General features: G+C 41.3%; 1 protein-coding gene across 3 annotated transcripts in view; it reads right to left on the bottom strand.

The window, feature by feature from the left end:
* hdac5 (histone deacetylase 5) overlaps window positions 1-21,595 on the bottom strand; it is a 73,152-nt gene that overhangs the window by 42,036 nt on the left and 9,521 nt on the right. For 2 of the 3 annotated variants that reach the window (XM_035994716.1, XM_031292504.2), the window contains exon 1: window positions 8,718-9,386. In XM_035994716.1, coding sequence (XP_035850609.1) covers window positions 8,718-8,877 — 160 coding nt within the window. In that variant the 5' untranslated portion in view covers window positions 8,878-9,386. Of the gene's footprint in view, window positions 1-8,717; window positions 9,387-18,036; window positions 18,220-21,595 lie in introns of those variants that run through there. The other variant, XM_035994719.1, reaches the window with a different exon arrangement.

The raw sequence follows: 21,595 nt of genomic DNA, 5'->3' as shown, positions 1-21,595 counted from the left end.
CAGGCTTTAAATACCTGGGTGTTAATATCACCAGGTGTATTTGTTCATTGCAGGAACAAAACTTTACTGCCCTGCGAATTAAAGTGAAGGCTGATCTGCAGAGATGGAGTGGCATTTTTGCTTAAAAAACGATTAGTCGATTTGTTTGCTGATTCAACAAAAGACTAATCGATTGACTACTCGCTGCAGCTCTGATGTACAGTTTCAGTTACTTGAGAATCCTTCAGTGGCGAGGTGAAGACTTTTTTTTAATGGACCAATGGAATGCACCAATTCTGTACTACAATCCAACAACTGGGAATTTCCAACGCGCGCTTTTGACAGGAATGCTACATGTGCCAGCTTAAAAATAACTATGATCCAGCCTATATTCAGATAATAAATGCTGTTTTCCGTTTTACACACTTACTGTCTAAAGCCTTCTACACATGACGTTACACATGTGTTCAGTTAGTTTGGAATAAACACAAGAAGAATAAGTAAATAGTTAGCATGAACAGACATGGAAAGCAGTCCATGTACAAACACCTGAGCTTGACAGATGATCTCTGAAAGGTGTAGTGTAAAAACACTGGAGCAATAGTCTCGCATTGCCAGACCTTCCTCCACAGCGCTGCGGATAGTCTAGCTAGCTGGTTGGATTTACCCTGCAGAGATCTGAGGAGCAGTTAACCATAGTCCTCAGAAATCCACCAGAGTTTAGAATGTCAACACAAAGAAAGCGGAAGATGACGGACATCCGGCCGAAAATGAGGGACATCCGGCGGAATATCCAGCGGCACCTGAAAAATCCCGGATGTGAAACATCGTCGATATGTAGACTACTGGAACAATACTGTACACTAAGAGACTTAACAAAAACAAAATTGGTCTAATAGCCTGTTGTTTTAGCCTGATTTTTCCTCATCGGTTTACATTTACCATCTCTGGCCATAATCAGATGTTGTCAGCCAATAAATAAACAAAGATGCTACACTAAGTGCTGATTATGAAAAATGCATAGTTCATTAAGACAAGAAGGTAGAGAGAGGTCCATTGGAGTTGACTTTTCACTGTCTGTCTCTCTAATTATCTGTTTCTGCTGCGGTGGCTGGGAGGTATTTCTGGAAACCAATATTCATCTTTTCTCTTCTCTCTCTCTCTCTCTCGCTCTCCCTGTCTTGTTCGTTCTACACTGCTAAGAGAAAATAGGCACTATGACATCAGCCCTGCAAAACACTCTAAAAAAAGCCACGAGAGAGAGAGAGACAGAGAGGGAGGGAGAAAGAAAAGAGAGAGCAAGAGAGTGAGGTAAAAATAGTGTAATGGTTGTGTGTACTTTAGACAAATTAAAAGCTTGGAGAGAAAGAAGTCACATGTGTAGCGTTGCCATAGAAACTGAGGGTGGGTCAGAATTATTATGGGCTGGCAGACTGTAGCGGATGCTGTCTGTTGTGTTATGCCATGCTCAACGTCTTTTACACCGTATGTATGCATTTGTTTAACGCTGCACTTATCAGTATTTTTATATTACCAATGGGTCCATTGACTGTGTGTAATGTGAAGAAGGTCCCTCATAGGGATGAACTAGGGCTGTGCAATTAATTGAAATTTTAATTTAACGATGACAAAAAAAAAGAAAAACGATTATTTTGCACATTGCAATTTTCAAGTTAACTCTTATTTTGTTTTGTGTTCTGAATGGAAAAAAGTATATATATATATATATATATATATATATATATATATATATACATACACACATTGTATATAGTAATTACTGGATTCTGAAATGTCACAGTTCAAGGTTTTCGCTGTGAGAATTTTTTAACCTCAATACATGCAACATCTTTCCAAAAGTCAATGATTTGTGTTAAATCATTTTTTAAATTTAGATTTTTTCCCATCATTGAGCAGCCCTAGGATGAACCCAAAAGAAAAACGACTCACCAACTCTGCAGTACGGGCATCTTTTCAGCTTATTGTTTTGGTCTGCAGCCTGCAAGCTTTGATAAACCAATTAGAATCTCCCAGCCAAGCAGCAAACAGCAGACGGACAAAGTTAGAGACTAGCTGGTGGGCACAGTGGAGCATTTAGCAGCTTAAGAGCCAGATCTTTTCCTCAGCAGTTAAGGGACGCCAAAACAGAGCTAAAGTGACATTTGTTATCTTGGACAGACGCAGAACTCCAAATGAAGGCGACCGTTTCCTAATAGTAAACATACAGCAGGTTAATAAAGGGTTTAGAGATGGGAATTTTTTGGATGGGAAATAAATCTGTTTGCTGGTTTGAATATTTTTGCTCACAGATTCCTAGTCGCTAGCTATGTAGTTCGGCCATTTTTTCGTTAGCAATAGAATCAATGCAAAGGATCGCAATCAGCGTCACATGAAATGCATAACAGGTTTTACGGCATACTAGCGCGATCCATTTGTACTCAGAAGTCGGATTTTCCGAGGTCAAAGTCAGAAACCCGCCCCCGGACCTTGGATTTCATAGCTCGGAACTCAGACAAGCGTATTGCATTGTTATCAACTGGTATTGCTAACAATGGCTAACCTGGCTAGAGCTAATGAAAACAATGAAAAATCCGACTTGTAAATGGAATGGAACTATGAATGTGATCGATGTGACTAAAGCCCAGTTCAGACCAAAGATCTGCGATGGGATGAAACCGTTTTAGAAAGTCGCAGAGAAACGTTGCAGCGGTCTGAACTTGCCGGTCTCAACTCGACTCAAACCGGCTGATCACAGAGTCACAGAGGCTGTTTCAACAGCCAACAGAGAAACCAATAGTAATAAAATGATCCATGTGAGCCTATTAAGTCTGAACAAACACACAGGCTATGTATAGGCTATACATTGACCTGGGTTAGCCAGCGATCCAACGCCTTAAATGCAGCCGAAAAGAAAATTAGTATGAATGTATGTCCAGCTTGTAGCTTAACAACCTGCTGGCATCAAGAGGTGGCATCAGGCCACAGTCCAAACCAGGCTCACCTCACTTTGGCAGCCACATCGTTCAGCAGACTCAAAGCTTCAACATTCAAATGCTTTATTAATCCCACAACGGGGCACCTCACAATGTTACAGCAGAAAGGCACTGCAGTTCTTTGCTCACCCTCGAAATGTGCGTTTAGCATTATATAAATCACATATCTAATGTGATTCCACTTTTTGTCACAGAGAAAAAAAAAAGTGTATATGCATGTATGCGTGCATGTGTGTATATGTGTATGCATGTGTATATGTGTGTGTAAGTATGTATATATGCATGTATGTGTATGTACACATATATAAATAAGTGAGGAATTAAATTGTTTGAATATAAGTGCAAAAATAGATAAAGGGGGTAGGACATGGGAGTCCTTATTTGAATCATTGGCAATCATGTTGAAATCATTTGCTGAGGATGTGCTGAAATGCACGTTCTTATTTATGTTCAAAATAAACTAAAAAAAATATATACATATATACACAATATATACTAAACATATATTAAAAATGAAGATAAAGGTAGTGTCCTGGGAGTTGCACTTCACACTCACGGCTCTGTGTTGAAAACATGTTCTTTTAAAGTCTCAAAAACGTTCCCAGACGAAAGCTATCCATACACCATGAACTGACAAGGGGTTGCGCTCAGCAGTGGATGGAACTTTGCAGGAAATCACGAGAGAGTGTGATTTATGAAGCAGCCCCTGTGGCATTCTTGTCCTTTTTCTCCTAACAAAGTGAAGAGGAGACATAGCGCTTCATGGATCTGTGCTTTGCTTCAAGACTGAGTCATTCATATGCCTTGTTATTGCATCAACACCAGTTGTTTTGATTATATGTCCACAGGTTTTCAACACATATCTGTATATGAATGGATATATTGAGCGACTCAGTGTTCCCGTAGTCTCGCATTGCCAGACCTTCCTCCACAGCGCTGCGGAAAAGGGTCTGGCTAGTCCACACAGCATTCCGGGGGTGGGAGAAAAACGTGCTCTGGTTTATTGGCATTTCTTTAAACCAATCACACTCGTCTTGGGGCGGTGCTAAGCGCCGGACGGAGCCACGGTGCCGCTGCAAAATAGCCTCTGGAAGGAACTTGTTTTGGTGGAACATGTGTACGTTCAAAAGTAGTTTTAGTCGTGCAACGGAAAACTCTGATTGGACAGATAGTCTAGCTAGCTGTCTGGATTTACCCTGCAGAGATCTGAGGAGCAGTTAACCCTAACCCTCAGAAATCAACCGGAGTTTAGAATTACAACACAAAGTAAGCGGAAGGTACCGGACATCCAGACAAAAATTAGGGACATCCGGCGGAATTTCCAGCGGCAATGGAGCAATCCCGGAAATGAATGTCATTGTCTAGTCTGTCTAGACTACTGTTCCAGCAATATAAGAACCATGTCGATGGCATATTCTGAGCCTTAGTAATGTCAAACTATAATGAGAAGGGTTCATAAGAATGGATTTTGTCGCTATTATTCTTTGTCATACTTCTGTTTGGGGCATAATCATGCTTTAAGCTTTGGAACCACAGTAACTTCCTTTAATTTAGGGGCTTTGGGGGATGTAAACAGGAAGTATTATGTTGTCCTGGATTCACTTAGTTAGCTGTGGGCTACAACTTGAGCCCTGTTTTTTTTTTTTTTAAGCCTGTTTGTTTACATCTTGGTAAAAATAATACGCCAAATTAGCTACTAGCAGTTCCTGTTTGCAATGTACCCATGGATGTATAGACATCTATCAGTGGTTTACTTTGATTCTGAGGAAAACTTGATGATTCTCAGGCTAGTTCTGGAGTTATAAGGTGCACCTTTTTTTTCTGTGATTATTTAAGATTCAAGATTCACGATTCAAAATCCTTTATTAATCCCACAATGGGGAACTTCACACTGTTTCAGCAGCAAGGGATACAAGGAAAAGTAGAAGACACAGATTAACACACAATAATACGTATAATTAAAGATTATTAAGAAGATTTAGAGGTTTTTTTGCAATAGACATCAGAGATAATGGTATCCTTGGAAAGTGCAAGTTACACTGAATTTAAATATATGTGTATCATATTTGTGTAAAGATTTGAAAAGCGGTATGACTCAGAAGCAGTACGAGGTTTGAAGCTAAGTGCAGCGGTCAGGTGCTCAGGGGTTTTAACCCCTCCTATTGTCTTCCCGTTGACCATGCGCTTGTTTTTCCCCCTTTGGTTTGGTTTGCCTGTTCATAAAGCCTCTAAACGTAGTAGCCTCTAAACAATCACCTAATTCTGTGTTACATCGTTTTAGCCAACTTCATAACTTATTGCCACTAGTTTTACACTTCTTTATGGAAGTGATGGTGAATAAACCTCATTAACATGAAATGATGCCTCATGTTTGAGTAAAATAAGCAGAAATTAGGAATTATCTAGACTAATAGTTAAAGGAACACGCCGACTTACTGGGACTTTAGCTTATTCCCCGTATCCCCCAGAGTTAGATAAGTCCATACATACCCTTCTCATCTCCGTCTCCTCTGTCTGATGCACCCACTGCTAGCCTAGCTTAGCACAGATCCTGGAGGTAACCGGCTCCATCTAGCCTACTGTTCCCAATAAGTGAGAAAATAACGCCAACATGTTCCTGTTTACATGTTGTGATTTGTATCGTCACAGCGTATACACGTAACAAGGTCACATGAGGCGCAGCCATCTTCTAACTGTATACAAACTGGGAACTATATTCTCAGAAGGAGAAGCACTGCTACTTGGGCGGAGGCTAGACTGAGCTGGTTACCTCCAGGATCTGTGCTAAACTAGGCTAGCGGTGGGTGCGTCAGACAGAGTTACGACACGCACAGAGATGAGAAGGGTATGTATGGACTTATCTAACTCTGGGGGATACGGTGAATAAGACAAAGTCCCAATAAGTCTGCGTATCCTTTAAGGTCAGAGATACATATGTTTATGGATGATCACAGATTTTCACCCGGGTAGACCAGTTAAAGTAGTGATCATCAAATAAGCGTATGGAACCATCCATGTTATTTTTGGGAAATTTGGTTGAAAACAAAGCCATATTTCTGATATGTAAACTTTGATAACAGGTCAAATTTGACCCGAGGACAACGTGTTTTTTTTTTTTAAAGAAGCTTGATTGCCTTCATGAGCCATGTGTCACAGCTTCTTCTGCAGCTCAGACCGCTGACCGTGTTGATAAGCAGCTCAGACTGCAACACCTAACTTCCCCGCTGTGTTTGGAACAGCGGCGTGCACCTGTCCCGTTCACTTCACGCCGTATTGATGCTTCATGTCTCCCACAGTTTGAAAACCTCTGACCTAAACCTACGGTCCATCCTTATATCCTGTTCTACAGTGGTGGAATGTAACTATGTACATTTTGTCAAGTACAAATGTTGAGGTACTTGTACTTTACTTGAGTCTTTTCTTTTCATGCCACTTTCTACTTCTCGGGAGAAATTGTACTTTTTACTCCACTACATTCATCTGACAGCTTTAGTTACTAGTTACTTTACAAATGAAGGTTTTTGCACACAAAACACATGTATTATAAAATACAATGTTTTATTATAGTTAGTTTTATTTTATTGTCATGCCAAACATTTGGCCATACACCACAAACCTATTTAACAGACATCTTCCGGTCGCATATACAAATCTATCTATAAATTGCAGGAACGTCTGTCTGTCTGTGTGTGTGTCTGTGTGTTATGTGCATATCTCTCAAACCGTTAGTCTGATGGATTTCAAACTTCACAGGTGTCTTGCTAGGGGCACGAGTAAGTGCGGTGCCAAGTTTGACGTTGTTTGGATTAGAAATGCAAAATATATCATTAAATATATATCGTAAAAGAAGCACACATTGGCTTTTGCTGCTCTAGCCACTGGCTGCTCCCCCTCTCGCAATGCACACTGAGTGAGCACTTCGGCAGCTAAAATGTGAAACACACCTCAGACCCACAAAAATGTGCAAAGTAGCACTACTTTGGACTGTCTTTGACTTTGTATAAACAAACGACAATTCCCGAATTTAAGGACTTTTTAAGGACGTTTCAGAATCCCACACATGCAAAGCACAACCAGCTACAGACAACAAGTGGCAGACAGAGCGTGATGCCACTTATAGGCAGGCTACCAGACACTGTTTTTGAGTCACATCGTTGTCCGTGTTTGGTGGGAAGTATTAAATTGCTGTGAGCTGTAGCCTACATTCACCACTTCTAACCAGAGGCAGAACATAATGTAATCTCGGATATTATTCCTCCACAGCGCTGTGCAATGCGAGAAAATCTCAGAGGTGAATCGGGCAGACACATCAGTTTTCATCAGACTCACCCTGGGTCGGGTTAAGTAGGTTAAGGTTGAATTAAGTAAGCTGCTAACTAATAACATTACGGTCGCCAAAATACCCCGCGAATCAAATCCCCTACTTCACCGTTCAACGTCAAGCCACTACACACCGTCTCTCTCTCTCTTTCTCTGTGTGCGCACACACACACACACGATACTCTACCAAACACCCACCCACACACACACACACACCCACACACACACACACACACCCACACACACACACACACACACACACACACACACACACACACACACACACACACACACACACACACACAGGTTCTGGTGGTTGATTAACGCAGATAGGTTCTGTTTAGCTCTCATAACGGGCCGGGTGGGTCGTGCACTGCCATGAGTCAATGAGGCTAATGTCTGATTACTCCACATTGTCATTGTGATATTTTGTGATTACATTCTGAATCTGAAATGTTCTCTGTCAGGTAAATCAGTAAGTCAGTAGTACGCTATACAGGGGAGTTGCATATGAAGTGGTTTGGGGTCCTTCTGTAAGTAATTTTGGGGTACAGTTTGGTTTTGATGAATTCTACAAGCAGCAATACCACAGGCCAAGCAATCAGCCCGTTCCATACAGGCACATTTTCAACAGGCTCTGCACTAGTCATTTAAATTATAAATTAAACTAGCCAACAATATAACGGCCTACAAGTCCAGCTGAAATGATTAGACCATTAAACACACAAATGTTTGGATCGTTTCCAGTTTCTAAAATGGAAGGATTTTTTCTGCATTGAGTTCTTTCATTTTTAATACTTTAGGCACATTTTCCTGATGATACTTGCATACTTTTACTCGCGTAACATTTTCAATGAAGGACTTTTACTTGTTTCAAGAGTATTTTTCATGGTGGGGTATTAGTACTTTTATTTAAGTAAAGGATCTGAATACTTCTTCCACCACTGCTATTCTATAACCATTCACATACACTAACAGCTTCTGCGATACACCAAAACATAATATGGAAAAGGTGACAAAGGCCTTCCAGTATATTAATAAATCAGAAATCATGATGATTGAAATACCTTAATTGATGCATTAATTAACGTATTGTTCCTGCATTAGGTCATGTATGAGATACTATTAATCCGTGTACATTGCTGATAGTTTATGAAGTACTGCATGAATGAATTCATGCTTTTTCATGCATGAAGTCATGATAATTCATGTACCATTATTATAAAGTGTTATCAGCCTTCCTTACAACAACAACAACAACAACAACAACAACAACAAAAACACTACAAAATAATTATGTAACATAACAGACATTATAAATAACCCTTTTAACATTTGGATCCAAACCTTTTCTGATCCACCATCAAGCCCCTCCCCTCCCCTCCCCTCCCCCCTCTCCCTCTCCTTTTCCCAGAGATGACTCACCGGCGGTGGGCATGGCAGTGCTGCTGGAGCTCCTGTCGCCACTCAGGAGCTCCAGAGGCTGTTGGTGGCTGTCTGTGCTGGCGGAGGAGAAACAGGACTCCGTCTCGTAGATGGTCTGCAGCATGGTGCACAATCCTGACACCGTGGGATGCAAAAGCATGCCAAGACAAGAGGCAGCCCTCTTTCGTTGTCACAGAATAAAAAAACCAAGTCAGTTCTTCTTCCGAGATATCGGCATGGCTCCGTTTAGGATTCAAGTTGCTAAGGGACTGGGGGACACAAGCACTGAAAGATTCTTTCAAAAATATTTTTTTTTAATCACAGATTACTCATTCTGGGATTGAAATGAATTGGTTACTTCAAAATAGAAAACTTCAAAAATTGTTTTCTGAGCTTCCATTGTAATAATGACCATTATTAAACTGATTTGGAGAGTGAGAATACCGTGAATTCCATCAAAAAATTCCAAAAGAGAAGACAGAAAAGCCTTTGCTTTATTGTGATAGATATCCTGTTCAGGCTGCGGCCTCAGTTTGATTTATTTATTTTTTTGGCTGCAGGTAGCCTCTTGCTTTCAGTGTTCCCGGAGCCTCCGCTGTCTGGCTGTTGAGTCTGTGCAGTGGTGGCCAGTCACTGACACCTAGGACAAAAATCCTCGTGTTATTTTTTTTTTTTGCTTCGCCTTTTTGCTCGGGCTGGAGGAAGGAATCCAAATGGGGAAAAAAAAAGGGAAAGATGCACAGCTTTAAGATGCACAGCTTTAATTCAGTCTTTGCAATGAGCTGAAATGTGACTTTCCCCGGTCAGTTGGGTCTTGTCTACATCACCTGGAGTCCTGATCCATGCAGAGAACTTTGCCGGATCCTGAAAACAGCGACGGCGGCTGGTATGTTGCAGATGGAAGCAAAAAAAGAGGAAAAAAAAAGTTTGTTTCCTCTGGTGCACTGAACCCCTCTCGGAGTCTTTGCCAACCAAACTGAACGAGAGCAAAACCCCGACCAGGAGGCAATCGATGAAATCCCCGATGCTGTGTGTAGCCTGTAAAAAAAAAAATAAACCTGTGCATTTCCATAAAGCTGAGGAGTGATGGGAGGGATCAGTTGCTGCAGCCTCTTCGCCACTTTTCCCGCAGCTAACAACAAAAAAATACAGAGAGACGAGGAGAAGCAGAATTCCCCTGCTCGGTTGCATCAAAGGATCTTCATGCTGTTCTCCTCCCGGCCGACGAGAGGGAGAGGAGAGGAGGAGGGGGAGGAGGGGGAGGAGAGGTGAGGACGTAAATAGCTTTGGGAGAGCGCTCCCCGAGGTTCCATGCTTCCAAAATTAGACCCAAGTGCTGAGAGAATGACAGAGAGAGGGAAATGGAAGGGAGAGAGAGAGAGAGAGAGAGAGAGAGAGAGAGAGAGAGAGAGAGAGAGAGAGAGAGAGAGAGAGAGGGAACACTGTGTAATAAAAAGAAATGAGGAAATGTGAGGAGAGGGAAGAAGGATGAAATGGAGAAGACGAGCGGTGAGTTAGAATCCTCGCAGAAAAAAAGAAAGAAAAACAAATGAGCAGCCAGAGATCGCACGTTGTCCCGCTTATCCCTTTTTGTTTGAAAACACACGGGAAAAAAGGAAGCGGGCTGCCGCAGAGTCAAGCTTTGTACGGCGAGCGGAAACAGCTGCTGGTCAGTCGGCTAATATTCACTGTTTGTCTGAGAGTCACTGCTGTGTGTGTGTGTGCGCGCGCTTTGGTGTGTGTGTGTGTACACAGCAGTGTGTCTGTGACGCTCTTTGAGCTGCTGAATGAACGTTGAGAGAGAGAGAGAGAGAGAGAGAGAGAGAGAGAGAGAGAGAGAGAGAGAGAGAGAGAGAGAGAGGCTGAAAGTAGATCACTGTGTGGAGAGGAACTTAGACGGATGAAGAGAAAGTCAACAGCTCTTTTTTTTCATTTCAGTAAGCCTCACAACACGCAAGAGGAGAAATAAACACTCCTTAGACATCCATTCACCTTCATTCATTCCTTTTTATTTTTTTTTTTTTTTTTTGCTGCACTAGTGCAGTGCCCGTTTAAAACATGCCTGTTTGGAACGGGCCGATTGCTTGACCTGTGGAATTGCTTCTTTTTTTTCCCCCAACAACCTTCATACTGAGGCCGTTTAGTTTTATTCACAGTGTATTAATATCCAACTCTGTCCAAACTGCTCCAAATTCCAAACGCCATGTTATTTTTTTTGTTTGTTGTGATAGCAGTAAATATTGTGCCGTTAAAGAATCACTAGAATATCGTATCATGAAAAAATGTGTGATTTACACCCTAGAAGAGAAACTGAAAGAGAAGAGAAAAAAGAGGTTTTGTAATACGGTGTCACTGACACCTACTGCATGTATTTAATATGTGATATGTACATGAATTTTCTGTAAACTGCTTTGGCAACAACATGTTTTGTTGGTTCATGCCAATTAAGCAAATTTAAATTGAATTTAAATTGAAGAGAAGAGAAGCATTTACTAACACAGGAGATGGGGGGTTGATGGAGGGACTATAGCTGAAAATAGCCTGCTAGGGAGGAGGAGCTGGAGATAAAAATAGACAGAGCGAGAGAGAGAAAGAGAGAGAGAGAGAGAGAGAGAGAGAGAGAGAGAGAGAGAGAGAGAGAGAGAGAGAGAGAGCAGTAAGCCTACAGCTCTGGGGTGGGGTGGAGGGGGTGGAGTTCAGCGCTGTCATGTTCCCGCGCTGCACTGCCCAGAGATCACCTGTCAATCAAGCAGCGTGGGCGGGACTGTGACCTCTTCCTCCCGCTGAATTTGCCTTGATGCTTTTTCAATTTGCGTAGGCGGCGAGCGCCCACGGCTGAACCGCGGCGGCCCACAGCTGCTCTCGCTCCTACAGCTCGTCCCGTCCGTGTGCTACTGTGTGTGCCACCAGATGCAACAAGCCATGCCGCTGTTCCACTTTGTATTTGCCACACACTCAGTGGTGGAAAGTAACTGGGTACATTTACTCCAAGTACAGTACTTAAGTACAATTTTGGAGGTAATTGTACTTTACTTATTTCCGTTTTATGACACCTTGTACTTCTACTCCACTACATTTCAGAAGGAATGTACTACATTTGTTTTACAGCTATAGTTACTAGTAGAGCTGGGCAATATATTGATATTATATCGATATCGTGATATGAGACTAGATATCGTCTTAGATTTTGGATATTGTAATATCGTAATAAGGCATAAGTGGTGTCTTTTCCTGGTTTTAAAGGCTGCATTACAGTAAAGTGATGTCATTTTCTTACCAGACTGTTGTAACTGTTATATTATTTGCCTTTACCCACTTAATCATTATATCCACATTACTGATAATTATTAATCAAAACTCTCATTGTGTAAATATTTTGTGAAATCACCAATAGTCAACACTACAATATTGCTGCGGTATCGATATCGAGGTATTTGGTCAAAAATATCGTGATTTTTGATTTTCTCCATATCGCCCAGCCCTAGATACTAGTTACTTTGATTTTTACAAACGAAGCATATGGTCAACTTATTAAATATGATGTATTTTTATACTGTAGATTGAAAGGCCTACATCCCTGGGAGAGCCCCTGAAGTCCCTCCCCCAAAAGTTGTTTTTATCTTTTAGCACATGATAATAACTTATTATCTTGTGTGCATAAGATAAATTATATATATATTAGGGGTGGGAAAAATAATCGATTCTTAGATGCATCACGATTGTCTCTAGAACGATTCGATTATCGATATTATTATTTATTTATTTTTTTTATGTATTGATTTTTATTTAAAAGTTACTGTCTCCAGACAAGTACAAATCAGAAAACAGAGTGACTGAAAGAGGATGGGATAATGGACAACAACTTAGAGTTTAGGCAGAAAAAAAACACACAAAAATGGCCAAAAGGAAAAACATTTTTTTGTATATATACACACATGATCTAATAAGACATACATAAAATAATTAGGCAAAACACATATAGGCTGTTCATCTACTTTATCACATTACATCTGACCACCTCATGTTTCATGTTCTAAGAAGCCAATTCTCCACCTTTAAACATGACTGAGCCTCTGACATGGAAGATCACTGGGAGAGAAGGGGACTTTCACAAGCACGTTTAAGGCTTAAGCATGGAACGACTACAGAACAAAAACCTCAGTAGACAAAACATTTCATTAAAACTTGTGTGTGACAAATATTGTATATGTCAAAATCTAAGCTTTGTCTAGCTGCTTTGTCTAGGAAGTGATTAGCAAACTCTAACATACGTTACGACATACGTCACGCGGTCAAGACGGTCCAGTTGGTCGCTTGTTTATTGGTCAGAATATCCGCAACTCGCCGACACTTCTGGTCTCAGAAATAATAGAGCAACACCACATTTATGATGTCTTGGGTTTTCTGGTTCTGCTTTCGTGTTTCTAATATTTTAGAAGAAGGCGACCAATGAGCAGCTGACAGACAGGGAGGGAAGGAGAGAGAGATGATGTGATGTCACACAGACGACCAGCGTTGTTGGGTCAGAACAGCTTATGGATCTGAAAGTTATCAGAAGTCCGTAAATTGTGTGCATGGTTGAAATTGCAGGCTAGTAAATGCTCCGTTTTTGTTTTCACTTCCTGTGATTGGGTCGGATCGCGTTTTCACCTGAAGTAAACCAATCTCTAGTTCACTTGGAAGGGAACCGAGACCACCGTTTTGTAAGCGGACCAGTGTGCAGATGAGCTTTCCCACCAGCCCAAACCAACCGGACTATCCGAACAGCTTTTTGGCAACTGTTGAGGCAGCCATGTTGGATTTTGAGCTCAGGGTGCTCAAAGGTTGTCCGAGTTCCAAGCTCGGAAATCCGAGGTCAGGGGGCGTGTTTCAAACTCTGTGTAATTACCGATTGAGCCCAAAAGGTGAGAAAAACCAGGAAGAAAACAAACATCAGAGGGTGAAATCTTGAGACAGATTCAAGGAATGATTTGTGTTTATGTTAAAAAAAAAAAAAAAGGGAATATCTCATCTCATTTTTTTTAAACTTCCAAAAATAAATATCGGAATAGCCTGAGAAATTAAGTGTTGGTCAGGCTATACTTCAATGTCAGCTCATGGTACATGGCAGTTTTCACTGCTAAGTTCTACGGACACATTTTAATTGATACCAAAAAGTATTGAGGTTCTATACCCAGCCCTATACAGTGGCACTCATACGTTTATGAACCCATGGGGTACTTTCCATAAAATCATCTCTCACTGCAAATCAACACAGCTATCTTGGCTGTCCAAAGGTAACAACAATCCACCTGCTATCACCTCTGAAGATCACTAACTAGCCTGCCCTATCTTGGGTTTAATCTGCGTGAAATATGTAAAAAAAAAAAAATAAATAAATAACGAAGAGACTGAAAAAACTGCACTTGGTCAAGTAACTCTAATACATAACCCCCAGTAAAATCCCAATCTGTTTTTACACAAAATGTCATTGTATCACCAAAAGCTGCACTGCTGACTTCTCTCTCTCCGTCACAGACTCTGACTTCTCTCACTTGGTTGCCAGTGTGGATATTATTAATTGAAACTGCTTGCTGCTATTTATAGTATTTGTTTGTTCCATTCAGCAGCTCAGTCCTAAGTGAAGCAGGGTTTGAAGGAATAGGTTCCAGTGTTTTAAAAGGAGTGTAGTGGGATGTCACTGGCTGCTGGAGAGTGCATGCATTACACAAAATAAAAAGGATCACAACAAATCAGCCTTCATGCAACCAAAGCTAATACCTCATTTTTTTTTTTTTTTTGAATGGCCCTAGTACAGATCCAGTAGATCGGCTCAGAACAATACTAATAATTTCAACATGGCAGATGATTAGAACTCCTCTGTATTCTGTAGTTGCTGTTGTGATGACAGTTTCCTTTCTATCCAGGAATGATAAGATTTCTTAGAATCATTTTATCACCTTCATCCCACCTCCTCCTCGTCCTTTACCTTCAGTGTAAACGGCTCTGTGTGTTCTTTAAAGATTAAAGGTTGCCTCAGTGTGACTCACAACAAGAGACTTAATGCATAGAGAGAGGAGAACATGTTAATAGCGAAAACTAATTTGTAATGTTTTGCACTGTTTTACACTAACCTGGGCTGCTGCGTTGCTTTTCTATCATCCAGTGCTAAAGACTTGTTCTGTTATCTTACAGCATCCTTTCAAATCACTATGGCAGCAAGAGAGACAGGGAGAGACGCACCTGACCAGGCAACACATCTCACATCTTAATGGTCTCACATACTAAACACATCTGCTAAAGTGTGTGTGTGTGTGTGTGTGTGTGTGTGTGTGTGTGTGTGTGTGTACTGCAGTAGCAGTAGCTCAGCAGATGACTCATCTCTGCGTTTCTATTTGAGGCGCATCAACCCCTGGAGTCACACTGCTGTCTCTGTGTGTGTGTGTGTGTGTGTGTGTGTGTGTGTGTGTGTGTGTGTGTGTGTGTGTGTGTGTGTGTGTGTGTGTGTGTGTGCGTGCGTGTGTGTGTGCGTGCGTGCGTGTGTTACTATAACTGTATCCATGACAACCTAATTATAGTCAGTCAACCAGTCTGAGACAAAAGGTGCCAAGAAATACCAACTAACCAATGAATGAATCTGCCATCCATTGATTGTCCACACACACACACTAATAAAGTAAATAATCATATGCACATTATATGTCAGAAAACAGTATGGAACAATGTCTGCATATGGTCCGAGAACATCTCACAGCAGTTTATGGATTTTAAATGGATCCACCAACCCCTATGTATGACAGATTTCAATCAGACAGCACTCAGTCAGTGCACAAGACACATCCATGGCTCAGTGCTGCTGCTCAATGGTTATTGGCATTGTGTTCTATGAGAGAGCCATCCTAAACAATTATTTGTTCATGTCAAACCATGTTTATCTATAACAACTGTTGTGCTCTGTTCTTCTACTCTATGACTGAGGGTTAAGAAGAACGCAAGGAATATAACATTTTTGATGTGTGCTAGAATGTTGTACTCTGGTCCCCAGAGGATGAATCCTTGTGACTTTGATCCCCTGACTTTTTCTCTAGCGCCACCAAGGGTTTGGCATAATGTGCTGTTGAGTTAAATATATCAACTACTGGATGGATTCCCATGAACCTTTTTACATACATTTGCCCCCCCCTTTGGATGAATTGCAATAACTTTGGTGATCCATTCACATTTCCTCCAGTGCCAAAATCAGGTCAAAACATGTCAAATACTTGATTGGTTTATGACCAAGGATCATCGAAGGAATTGCAAAACTGACCATTTTAAAAAAGCTATAAGACAGATTCCATAGGGCCCTACATTAAGTCAGTGCTAAAAACTAACTGGAGATCTGAAAATATGACTACGTCTAAGTTTTCAACCGAGCCGCCCCTCTGTAGGCTAACTGTAGTTTAAAAAACGTCTTAAAAATAGTTTTTAAAAATAATTCCCAGTGGATTAAGCCTGGTGGGGGGGGGGCAATTTAGGTCCGGTGGGCCGCCGAGGTTGCAATAAACTGGAGGAAACCCTGACCAGTATGCAAAAATAATGACATTCCCATTAGCAGCAGCTGTATTTTGTGCTAAGTGCTAAATAGCATGCTAAAATGCTGAACTAAGCTTGTGACCATGGTAAACATTTTACCCGCTTAGCATCAGCATGCTAGCATCATCATTATTAGCATTAGAGATGCACCCACTGAAGATTTTCAGCTTGATCGGCCATGACCGATCAGTCAGATATAGCCAACTCTGTGCCAAATTTATACACATGCGCCGCGTGATGGTTCGAGTCGAGCGTAACGCAGCACAGACAGTAACCGGCTATTGTCACAGCCACACACACACAGCACTGCCAACTTGGCGACTTTCTCACTAGAATAGGGGACTTTTCGGAGCCTCATAGCGACTATAATAGTTAAATAAGTAGCTGGGTTGTTTGGCTGGCAGCTGGCGCATATTAAAAGCTCTGGGCTGCTGGGTGCACTAGCTAGCTAATTATTGTCTTTGTGGTCTGATAAACAGTAAAATCATAAAATCCAGTGCCCCATATCACTGTTTTTACAAGCTACTGTACCCATCATATTTTGCAGGACCTGCATGAGCACAGTTTCCAAAGCACTGAAAGATTTCAATGTGAGCGGTACTAGTAGCAACCCTAGTTCAGAGCTTCTCACATGAAAAAGTTTGGTTGCCACAGACATAAAGACATATATATATACACACACACACACACACACACACACACAGGTATCCACTTGTCACTGGAGGGCAGCAAAGAGAAGCAACATACAGTGTGATGATGATATGACTGATTCTAATATTGACTTCAGTTAGGGGGAGGCGTGCATCAGCTGGTAAGTGCTGCCATAAAAGCTTCAAATATTTCAGTCCTACTCAGACTATTTGCCCCCGGTCAGTTAACTGAGCTGCTGGCTCAATCATGTTCCCCACAATATAATTGGCTGAGCTGACAAGTGCAACAGCAAACCACACAAGTGAATAATCCAACCCAGAGGGAAAAAAAAGGTTAAAGCTTGCATTGCTCATATGGATTCAACTGGGAGGTCAAAACTCTGACACGGTAAGTACAGAGTGTAGGGTACCATTAATGGTTTCCTGTATTGGTATTGTGTACAGTATATACACCTAACAGCCAACACAGGTCATTTACATGCTTATATCAGGGTTTCTACAGGTTTCACCAATTTCAGTTTAAGACTTTTTAAAGACCGTTTTGAGGCCATTATGAATGAAATTTCAGACCTATATCACGACATCAGTCGAGTCCGGAAACATTGTCTGAAACAATTCCCCGATATCTCTGTACTGGCATTATAGGACTCGACGACTAGATTGGCTGCAAAATAAGTTGCATGTTTCATTGGTAGTCAGTAATACAGCAAATTATATTTGGACTAGAGACAGAAAGAACTACAACACCGCAGAATAAAAACATTTTTTTTAAAAACATTCTAAAGCGCTGCATGGATGTAGAAAACTATGAAAACTAAGACCTGTTGAAAATGATTTTGAGACCAGAACACAATACTTCAAAGGCCTAGCATTTTTAATTTGAAATGTTAGACTTTTTAAGACCCCGCAGAAACCCTGTTATATAGAATAACAAACAAAAAAATATGACAGCTCAGGCATTCAAACTAGCGCTGTCCAGTCACAAGCCAGTCACCCAAAAGCTACCACCACCACTAAAAACAACACCTACCGACCAGTCAGACAATGTTTCCACAAAGGAACCTGTCTCACTCCAGTTACACCAGCATTGACCGCAGCAGCTCTTTGTGTCTTACCTGAGGTGTGTGATGAATTCATGAAGGTTGAACCTGGACTTCCCTCCCCGATCCTTCCACCGTGTGTATGCGTGTGTGTGTGTGTGTGTTAAAGGGGGTCCTCGGAGTCGGCCATGTGTCGAAAGGAAATGGCAATGGACAGGCAGACAGTTGTATCAGGCTTTCTTCTCGATGTCGGGGTTCCTGTAAAAGAGAAAAAAAGATTTTTTTTTAGCACTTGCTATTCACCTGTTTTTCTGCCTTTCTCACACGTACTGTATACAAATGGACTGTTCACTAAACCCCTCCCCCAAACAGCAATTGTCCAATCATGATTTAGCAACCGCAACTAGACACGGCAGGTCTGTCAGGCTTTCGGAATTCGTCCCCATGTTGAAATGGTGATAGTTGCTAATATTTGTATTCCTTTCTTAAAACAAAGCAAAACAAAAGAGCAAAGTTGAAAGGAAGGGATTGGTGTGTTTACCTGCACCAACATGCATTTCTGATAGTTAGTTAGCAGCTAACTAGCATTTTGTAACTACAGTACTGACCTAACCCAGTGGTACTTCCAAGGCCGCACAAAATTTAATTCTTGGTAGGGTTGCATGTTATGTTTTTTAAAAAAAAAGCCCGCTCATGATAGCACATACAATTTGTAGTATTTTCATACTATGTGGAGGCTAAATTGTTAGCAGCATTTTCCTGGATATGGGGTAGTTTACACTTCACCACCCCCCAACCAAAGTAGTTGTCTGAGATCGCATTACATTCTCTAGAGGTGGGAGAAAAAAAAATAGAAAATAGTATGTATTGCGATTGTTTTGCGACGATTTTAAACTCGCTTCTTTCCACTAGAATTGATTTTTTTTATTTTTCCAATGTTTCACCTTAATAGTTCATATTAAAGGCCCAATGTGTGGGAATTTCTCCCATCTAGCGTTGAGCTCATATATCGCAATCAACTCTCTCGCACCACTTAGTTCAAAGTACGTATTACAGCTACAGTAGCCTTCACGCTTCAAAAAGCTGGTCTCTTGCTCTTCAATATATAAGAATAATTTGGATTTTGAATACGTGTGGTCCTCCATGTTTCCTTCTTCAAACTTGCCGGGGCCCGGGAAGCTACGGTACACATTAGCAGCATTAGCAGCACCCTGTGAGTTTATCATGTGACAGTGAAAACTCAAAAGGCGGAGCAGTATGTCCTGTATGTCCCTTATCGGCTAACGTAGTTCAAGATGGAGCATGAATATGGAGCGTCTACCCCAATTCATGCGAATGCAAATGTAAAATTTCAAAGCCAAAAGGAATACTTGGAATTGATGGTGGAGGTAAATATTCATGAAAAAGGACACATTTGTAAACAGGCAACACAGATTTTGATAATGAACAACTAAACACGTTACACACTGGACCTTTAATACGGTACCACTGACAGCGACTACATCAAAATCCGTTCCCAGCAAAAACAGAGCAAGGAGCAGAAAATGCAGAAAATACATGTTATGTATTCTTTTTAGTCAACAATTCGCTTTTAGAAATGTCTCATGATGAAATGTCTCTAAAAGGACATGATTCAAATTTGGTTTTTGTTAAAGAAGGAAAAGAAAATCGCAATACCCAATGCTATTGAATCGCAATACAAATCCAATCAGCACCCATGTATCCATGTATCCATATATCGTGAAAGAATCCAATTGGAACAAAAAGCATATTCTCCCAGCCATAACATTCACCAATCACATCGGTTAGTCCTCAGTCCTAAAAGCCTATTTTTTCTTGCAGTGTTAAAAGTGAAACATACGGTTTGAAATACGAGCCTAAATCCAACATCTGTCTCGCGTGTCCAAGTATGAAAGCTAAGCAGCCAAACTGGGTTATGTTGTACCATGTGAGAAGGAAAAGCTTAGCTCAACTCTTTTTTTTTTTTTACTCTTACATGGGCAGTTATTAGGGAACGGTTTCTAAAGACGGTGTGAGTGCTGCTGTTTATACAGAATGGTTTTCCACAAAAAAATGTGTTTCCTGCTCAGTGTCTATTGTTGTTTTGCCATTGTCCGAGGAAATGATAGAGGAAGAAATGAGCTTAATGAATGAGCGGCATTCTTTTGTTGAGCACAATAACTTTTTGTAGTCGGTAAAAGCTTTTGGTTTCAGGTGATGAGGTCATATCCAAACATTGGCATCTTTCAGTCTGTCCAACTTGTACTGTACGTGTTGTTTTTGCTTTTTGGATGAATCTGGCTAGCCTGAAAAAAAAAAAGCTAGGTCACTGCACCTTTGTTTCTTTATCCACAGCAGAAAAGCACAGGCAAAACTAAACATAAATAAAGACTCAGCAATAACTGCGATGCAAAGCAGCAGTTAGTGTACAGCGTGAGTTATGCTTCTGCGTTAAATCTATGCCGTGGCTACGTACTACATAGGTACGTGGAGACACGGACGGATAAACAACATGAAATCAAGGAGAGGGGTTGGGTGAGGGTCCAAAATTAACGCCACAATAGACAACATTATGGATAGAGCAGGCTAACTTCAGCCCTTATGGATATGTGACCTGTACTGACCTATACCTGCACTGTATTATGTATAGCACACACATCACGGCTGTCGGGGTTGCACTACAGGACCTTTGCGCAATCCACTTTTGTAGTCTAAGGTATTGGGATGTGTATCATGCGTAGATTTTGAATGCAATTTCTTTCATTTCTTATCTAATTATTATTTGTTTCATTATAATTTGTTTTGTTACCCGTAGCAGGTCTACTTCCTCTCTGGAAAATAAATAATGCCCTGAACCAACATTGTCTCCGAACAGGAATAACATCACATTAAGGAAACAAGCTGCACCCTGTTGCTTACTGGGGCACCCTGGTCCTCTGGCGCCACCCACTGGTTTTGTAGAGTATTCTGTGTGAGTATGCAAGTATGAGAGACAGAGAGACAGAGCGGGAGAAACCACGCAGACAAACGTCACAGACTCCGACAGCCATAATAATCGTCGTTGAATGAATGTCGGAGGGCCTTTGTGTGTGTAGACCTGGGTCTGTGTGTCACAGGTGAGGCTCAGGCTACTTAGCTTCAGTGTGATATAAAGGAACATGTTTCGCTCTGAGTCCCCTCACACACACACACGTTTGTTTCACTGTCTTTGTGGGGACCCGTCATTGACATAATGCATTCCCTAGCCCCTTACCCTAACCTTAACCATCACAACTAAATGCCTAACCTTAACCCTTACCCTCACCCTAACCATAACCTAATTCTAACCCTAATCCTAAAACCAAGTCTTAACCCGCAAACAGCCCTTTAACCTTGTGGGGTCCAGCATTTTGGGCCCCACAAGGCTGTGCAGACCCCACAAGCATACTGTATTCCCCGGTTTTTGGACCCCACGAATATAGTAAAACAAGCACACACACACACACACACACAGTAACATAACAGCAACAGCAGTCCCTCTGGGGTCCGTTGGCTCTGAGCCCAAACTCAGATCTGAGTCATTTAAAGCTCTTACTGAGGGAGGGGGGCATCTCATTGTGTGTGGATTCTTTACCATCATCCTGTCACCACTGTT

Source organism: Sander lucioperca, chromosome 2 (assembly GCF_008315115.2).
Source record: "Sander lucioperca isolate FBNREF2018 chromosome 2, SLUC_FBN_1.2, whole genome shotgun sequence".
Classification (NCBI taxonomy): Eukaryota; Metazoa; Chordata; class Actinopteri; order Perciformes; family Percidae; genus Sander; species Sander lucioperca.
The sequence above is the reverse complement of the archived record's forward strand: the minus strand, read 5'-3'. Positions and strand labels throughout refer to the sequence as shown.